This window comes from Poecilia latipinna, unplaced genomic scaffold (genome assembly GCF_001443285.1).
Source record: "Poecilia latipinna isolate Pla-1442-1.1 unplaced genomic scaffold, P_latipinna-1.0 Scaffold54, whole genome shotgun sequence".
Classification (NCBI taxonomy): Eukaryota; Metazoa; Chordata; class Actinopteri; order Cyprinodontiformes; family Poeciliidae; genus Poecilia; species Poecilia latipinna.
The window spans coordinates 613,290-621,105 of NW_015112670.1; the positions used below are offsets into that span (position 1 = coordinate 613,290).

At 33.8% G+C, this 7,816-nt stretch overlaps 1 protein-coding gene across 1 annotated transcript in view; it reads right to left on the minus strand.

Annotated features, from left to right (window-relative positions):
• Window positions 1-778: 778 nt before the first annotated feature.
• The window catches only part of LOC106960439 (meprin A subunit beta-like), a 10,468-nt gene continuing 3,430 nt past the window's right edge, over window positions 779-7,816 (minus strand). The window contains exons 3-15 of the mRNA XM_015053548.1: window positions 7,397-7,423; window positions 7,255-7,280; window positions 7,077-7,161; window positions 6,667-6,784; window positions 4,979-5,157; window positions 4,589-4,807; window positions 3,987-4,148; window positions 3,503-3,730; window positions 2,949-3,401; window positions 2,671-2,844; window positions 1,801-1,903; window positions 1,589-1,633; window positions 779-1,156 (exon numbers count right to left, since the gene is read on the minus strand). Of these exons, the coding sequence (XP_014909034.1) occupies window positions 1,078-1,156; window positions 1,589-1,633; window positions 1,801-1,903; window positions 2,671-2,844; window positions 2,949-3,401; window positions 3,503-3,730; window positions 3,987-4,148; window positions 4,589-4,807; window positions 4,979-5,157; window positions 6,667-6,784; window positions 7,077-7,161; window positions 7,255-7,280; window positions 7,397-7,423 (1,898 nt within the window). The 3' untranslated portion in view covers window positions 779-1,077. The remainder of the gene's footprint in view (window positions 1,157-1,588; window positions 1,634-1,800; window positions 1,904-2,670; window positions 2,845-2,948; window positions 3,402-3,502; window positions 3,731-3,986; window positions 4,149-4,588; window positions 4,808-4,978; window positions 5,158-6,666; window positions 6,785-7,076; window positions 7,162-7,254; window positions 7,281-7,396; window positions 7,424-7,816) is intronic.

Genomic DNA, 7,816 nt, shown 5'->3' on the forward strand with positions numbered 1-7,816 from the left:
ACTAACCCCTAACTTCAATGTAATGGAGTATTGTCTTCTCTGAAGTTGTAACACAAAGACTTTTGGGCCAATAGGTTGTAAACCTGGTTCTAGTAAAGTTTGCCTAGGAAAACAGAAGATAAGATCAAATATACACACATACATAAAACTGATTGGCACTGAGGACAAAGACATGTTTTACACTTCAAGCAAAAAGCTAAATAAGGAAGTATTTATCAAATGTCAAAAAAAATTATTCCAATTTATTGTTACATTTTTCTATTATTATTTGTCATGTATTCTAACTTCCCTACGATGTCTGTTTACTGAACCATATATCCTCTTTTAAATGATTTTAACCTTTAATTACTTCTCTAAATGTTTCCAACAACAAAACTAACAGAACCTAGGCATTAAACACGCAGTGTTATGAAAAATATTTAAACAAACATTATTGGTATTCTTGTATTGTGTAGTCATCATCTATGCAATATAAATCTATTTACTATGTAAACATCTTAAGACCACACATATTAATTGCTAACTTTTGTTATTTTGAAACACTTTGTATGAAAAGGGGCATTATAAGCTATTCTGAACTGAATATAGTTGTTGACGATTGTGTGAATATGTAATAAATGTGTTTAAATCAACAAATACCACACATTTAGTTTTTTTAACCTATTTTTATTAGAATGTAGCACCAAGAATGATTGTAAAATATGCTACTGACAGAGACAATTTTATGCAATTATGACATCTGAATATTGTGAATTCCTCATAATTAGCCTGCAATAACAAAATTGATGCACAAAAAGAAACTCTGGATTCAAACAAGTGTTGTCTAAACAATATTCCAAAATAAAATCTGAATGCTTCAAAGAAAAACCCATCACCAAATGTTGATATTGCTGACAAATGAATTTCAGGATTACACTTTGAAAACATACAAAACTGTTTCAAATTGTGACCCACATCTATTCAGAAATAATTGTTCATGATGCTTGCCTTTTTTAATCATGTTAAACAAAACAACATAAAGTAGTTAGAATAAACAGGGATTTTAGTAATGGTGTCGATGTAATGTAAATGTGTGCATCACGGCGCCAGAAGCATCACAGCCAAAAGGAAGATGAGGAACGGGTAGGGCACCACAGCAGCAGAGAATCCACGTATGCTAGAAAAGTAAATAAATGATTTATTGTACAATAGTTTTCAATAATTTTCAAAAAAAAAGATATGTCTATGTAAAGTACCAATCATTTCCCTTAAAAGACTGTGTTTGAGTTATGAGGCCATTGATATGTGTAAATGATGAGTCACCAAAAGAGCAAAATATAAAATAAAACAAGGAGGATTTCAAATAAATGTGCAGCATAAATCACTTAAACACAGTTGAGTGGTAAAGTCAGTGTGTACGTTTTCCATAGCATTAGACATAAGAAGCTTAGTGTGTGATTGTGCAGTGTGACATTAATAATTTTGCAAGAAGGATATCTATTTCAAAATGTCACCATTAATTAATTAGCTAGTAATCTTTTTGACAACTTTTAATTACTACTATAACAATTCTTTGATATCTAAAATGTGTAATTTTATCTTAGGATACCTGTCGTCTTCAGCTTGAAGAGGTCGAATGATGGTAGATGTGGGCCTATAAAAATAAAAGGAAACAGCAAAAACAGCAGAGGGAATTATTACAGTTCATCCATTACAGACACACGCAGCATTCAGGTTGTAAAGACTTAATTTAGGAAATCTATCTTTCTGTCAATGGTGGGATTACTGATAGTTTATCAGTAATTTGCAACAGTCACTCACTGTGAGCATGGGCCTTCATCCAGGTTCGGGGGAGGATTTGTAATGTCCACTGGTCTTAATTGAGGACATGGAAGAACTGATGCAGTGTTTAGTGGATTGAGATCTATTAAAAGGAATAACAGTCATTACAGAAAGCAAATGCAAGTTCAGTTAGTTGAACTATTTCAACAAATCACCAGTTTTAATGCACTGGTATCTTGATGTCATTGTTGACGTTATCTTTGTTTAAAGTAGCTGGTATCTATCAGTCAGTTATGCCTTAATAAAGCTTTAAACATGGCTTGGATATCAAGTGTTATGATTGGTTTACCAAAATAAATAAAACAATATTATAAGTATTATAAGTTGATATTCTTATAATAATAAAAAATACTGTAATGGTTTAAGAATGAGTTTGATTTCAGGTATATCATTTGCTACCTGCCCTCCCACTCCCACCGTTTTCTTCGGAAATTAAGTGTTTTATTCAAACTTCCCTATTTTTGCTTGCTTTTTTATACAAATAGCTTCTTTTATTTTTTTGTCATGGTAACAAAAAACAGAAGTGTATTAAACAGTAAACAACAGTATTAATGAAGACCGAATGTGATCACAGTGTTATGGTCAGTATTCATTTTATTCAGACCTCTATTTAAAATAAAAGCATTTGTTTTTTTCAACAAGTCCACTGTGTTCCTTTGATCCTTTTATGATATGTTGCTTCTTTCAGACTGGAACCTTTTTATTTTTACTGAAAGCAGGAACCCTGAAGCATAACCTAGGGAAGTCAGGATACCTGAAGCTTCAAGAGAACACATATGTGCAATCACAGCAATGAAACCACAGTGCTCCTTTCACATTTATTTTTTAACAAAGAAAAACTCAACTTGCCTTCAAAGTTAAACATGAAAATAGCACTTCCTCCCTTTAGGACCTCTCTGGATCGCAGTTCCTCCAAAGTTGCAAAATTCCCGTATCCATAAAAAAGTCCACCGTAGACTAACTCACCATTCTCATAAAAAAGAGCAGTTCCAGTCTCACGAGGATTATCCCAGACATTAGTACCTGTGTATATGAAGAAATGTACGATAAACATGAGATATGGATTGGGCTATTTTACTTGGAGAACGTTATTTTGCCATAATTTTCAGATTTTTTCATAAACATACCGCTAGAGCTCGTGTGAGTCTGGAGAGAAGCAAAGCTCTGTTGTTTTGACATTTGCAGTTGCATGTTGGGGTTTTGATCCAGCAGTGTGAAAGACATTTCTCTTTGCAAGCAAGGCCACGTCAGCTGGCTATCATATTTACCGGACAAGAGCTGCACAAACATTCCAACATATGTCTTGTACAGAATTGCTGCAACTCGATAAGCATAGCCTTCTTTGGAGTATCGTCGTGGGCTGTATATCCTGGTTCCTGAGGCACTTGTGCTTAGCGTTTCCTCAATTTCATCAATCTGAAGGGTCACGTGTGGACACTCGGTCTCAGAGAGGTTGATGTCATCAACTGAGAAGCCGCCCGTAGAGCTTCCCGCTCCTTTCCGAACCTCAAACACCACCTGGAAGTCTTTGGTGGCATTGAGAGAAACATGATGGAGCTTCCAGTGAGATGTTGGAGGACCTGCAGGGGGACATTTTGAAACAGGTGAAAATGCATATTATCATAACAAATGTAGACATTGATAGTTTTTAAGTTAGTTTTTGTTAATGTTCATACGCTACCACTGATTTGTTCCATGAGGCGGAGAGTTCCTTTGGTGTCCTGTTCATCAAACTCTCTAATCCAGATGTTCAGTTCATCAGCTTTATTTCCAGAATGATAATAGTAAAACTGCAGACACTGGATATTACATCTCCTACTAGGACGCATGATCTTGGTCTCGAGCCGAGCAGACTGTCCCTCCTGACCTGATGCTGTGCTGGCATGCATGAAAAATCCCAATTCTTCACCTGAAATGATACAAAAGAAGATACTAAATTTTGTCCACCTCAAGTTGACATATACAGTGTTGTGACTGAAGACATTTCAACTACTTCTGGGGTAATGTATATGAACAGTTTTCATTTAATTTCTTAGAGTTAATTAGAAACACTATGTAGGACTTCATGTGTCAATGACTGAAGTTTTTTTGGATCCTCTGGACTTGAAAAAGAGCCATGCTAGCACAGGCCACTTGTCACTTGCCATTTAGATTTGAAAGCTTACCTTGATCTCCATTTCCGTTTGGTAGACTGGTGTGGTCGGAGCTTGGACCCCCATTAGCTTTTGTAACCAGTTCCCAGCCATTCCCACTTTGTGAGCAATGATTCATTTGGCATAAATCCTTATTAGAAAAGCCACAGTAAAACTTGAAGGTCACAGATGAATCTGAGAAAGTAGAAATATGATAAAAATTTTTTTAATTGGCAACAGAATTGATGTCAGAATCAACAAGAACAGTTTGGTCGATATTTTCCTGTGATTATTACTGTATTATTATTCAGAGAAAATATCAACATCACTTATGACATACAACATATTTAAACTTTTGAAATTAAAAAAAATAGAGAGATGATAAATCAACTTCAGTTGTTCAATTCTGCTTTGTTTAAAGCAAAAAACAGCTTGTTGACTTAAAAAAACTAATTCTTCTACAAATGTCTATTGCAAGCTAAACTATGCAAAAAAAAAAAAATCTTCTAAGTAACCAAAATGCGTCTGAACTTTGAAAAATACAATTAAACCAGTTAAATTGAAATCAGTAGACAGTGAGCCAGTTTGATTTCAGTAATCTTAAAAAGTCAACCCTGCAAATAATCAACACTTACTGCATTTGTAGAGAAGGTTCAGCTCTTGGACATCACTAGGACTCATTTCCACTCTTTGACCAATCAAATCTTGAAATGCTTGATTTATGGTAATAATTGTAGGGCCATTGCCATTGCTGAATGCATTTTTGCTGTAGTGCATCACTGACATGTAGTCATATGGGCTTCCATGGGTGGTGCTGTCTTGACTGCCAACCTTTCTAAAATTATGCTCCTTACCTGGAAGGTAATGAGAAAAACTCATCATTAGTACAAAATACTTTTTAGAAAAAAAATAGGTAAAATAAAGACAAATACTTGAAATTTTAACATTCTTGTTAATGAGTATGCAACATTAGACATATTCAACTGAAGATATCAAAGCAGTTAAAAAGAAATAAAATGCCAAACCTGCTAAGATGTTGCTGTATTCAATCTGCACATGATTGTCTCTGTCATATCTTGATTGTTCATGGTGGAAGCCAAGAGCATGAAGGATCTCATGTTCAACAATTGCAACATAATCACAGTTCTGTCCAATGGAGAGGTCCTGTCCATTGGAAAATATTCTGCCAATATATGACCAACACCTACAATGGAAAAGTGCATATTAATGATTGTTGGATTAAAATTTCCAGCAACACTTTATTTGATGGGGTGTAGATAAGACTGACATGACACTGCTATAAACATGACAAAACCGTCTTTATGAATGTATGACAGTTGTCATGAAGTGTCATTCTGTAAATAATAACACTTTTAATACAAAGTTACTCTAGAAGTTGCCTTGAACGTCCAGTACCAAGTTTGCATTATTTTGTAAATAATGACACTTTAATGCAAAGTTGGCATTTTTAATGAGAGATGGTCTTTGTTGCATTGTATATAAATAAATACATATAAATACATATATGGACAAACTCAGCAACACAACAGTGATGCCATCACAATTTACTTTCTTCCTGAGTTTGTCTTTTTACTACATCTTTCCTTCAACCATAGAAGATTGACCTTCCCACTGCCAGGTTAGCACAAGTCTAATATAACACAGGGGCCCTTTATGACAAATAAAAAAAAATCCCTGACCTAAGACCATAATTTTAAAGTTTAAATTAAACTCTGCCCATCTGTGATATGATTTTCTCATATATGACGCTACATATTTATGATATACCAGGAAGATTATTGCAATAATAAAGATAAACTCTAGCTAATGATGTTTGCAAATCCCCAAAACTGATAGTGTAGTTGGCATCGCTACATTTCCTGGTTGACCTATTTCCTCATTTGGTTCAAAAGAAGCATAATAAAATGTTGTTTTTCTTTTGAAACAAATAAAGACATATATTATCTTTATATCATACTGGTTTCAACATAACTGATTTGAACCAGCATGGTATAATGTTTAACAGTGCAGCTTTCATTCTCGGCGGTTTAGTGAAGCTGCATGTATTAAAACTGATCAATTTTATTCTTAGAGCAACATTTTTGTATGTTAGATTTCAGATTATATATAGTGACAGATTCATGTCTACATTGTCTCTGGTAAGTAGTAAGTTTTCTGGGACAAAGGATGGTGATGGCGGTAGGAGTTTAACTGGTTCAAACCCTCACTTTGTCTATCTCAGTTGTGTCCTTGGGCAAGTCACCACCCACCTTGCCTGCTGGTGGGGTCAGAGGGCCCAGTGGCCCCAATGCTGTTGTGGCTGCAATGACTTACCACCATCAACTTGTGAATGTGTGCATGAATGAATTAACGACTAAATGTAGTGTAGTGCCATCTGAATGTGATAAAGTGCTATAACAACAGGCCATTTACCATTCCATTTAAGTAGATTTTTTATTTTTATTTATTAAGCATAAATGTTATTGGAACGTGAAGTAGAATAAATAGCTAAGTACAATTTCCAAATTACTAGTGACATGTCAGGAAGTGGCACAAATACATTTTACTGAAATGAAGCTTGAATCATCTGGTTATGAATAATTTATTTTCCTAGTTGAAGTTTCATTTTTCAGCTTAGGTTAGGTTGCATTGGAATGTATTTATTTGAAACTTAAAAAAAAGGTAGGAAGCAAAAAGGAAATTGTTTACGTACCCATCTAGTTTCTGAATGTTAAGGTAAAACTCCTCAGAATCTCTGGGTTTGAAATCAATGCAGGACTTCACCCTGAACTGGTCGAACGCTCTCAGGATGACTCCTCTAGCTTTCAAGTCTTTCATTTTTCATGAAAATAAAGGAAAGAATATAAATATTGTTTTTTCATTTTATTTCAGATAATACGTCAAACAATGATAAGAATAATTTTCTAAAGACATTACTTTGAATATTATGCAATTTCTTTTTTTTTTCCTTTTGCAATTTCTGAGAGGCAACAAAGTTTTATTGATACTGATCTGCAAAGTCTAAAATGAAAATGAAAGTCTGCACCTCAATAAGACAATCCTAAGAATTTGAATACACTAATATTCACAAATATTCTGGTAGAAGTGAAACAATATATTTACCAAGGCCTTTGTCCAAAACATAGGGGACTGGAAAAGTCCACAGTTTGTCCCCAGGAAGAATGCTACTCCTTTGAGTATCTGAAGGCTGAGTTAGCAGTGCATAAGACAAAAACATTTAAAATCCCAGAATGCATTCAATTACACCTCACTAGACTGCCTACAAAAGTACTGAGCTTACCTCCCGGATATCATCAAGTGTTAAATCTGAGAGAAACCATAGAAATTAATTAATATACAAATATTATTGAAAATGTATTGTTAATGATAGGGTGACAAGAAAACCTCATCAGAGTTAATTTACCAGAACAAAAACAGTTTACCTTCTGTGATGCTATTTTCACCAACATCTAAAAAAGAAGATTTCCTGTTTTGAGTTCCCGATAATTCAAGACATCACTTGAAATAATTGAGTTTTGCTATTTAACATGAAAAAAAAATAATAAATAAATAAATCCATGGGAGAACTTACCCACTGCATCCACCTGAATTCAAATATAAAAAAAATAATAATTAACACATAAATAAATAAAAACTAAAAAATTTAATTTACAATAAACAGTGTATTCAAAGCTAGACTACTTAAGGCCATAGTGAAAGGAAAACAAATATTTATTTTAATTAAACGACATAATTAGAAGTAAATATGTATTTATTTATCCTTGTATTACTTATATAGAGATATAACACATTAAAAATGCAAAACAGTATAATTTTAAGATCATTTAAACCGTTTTCTAAAA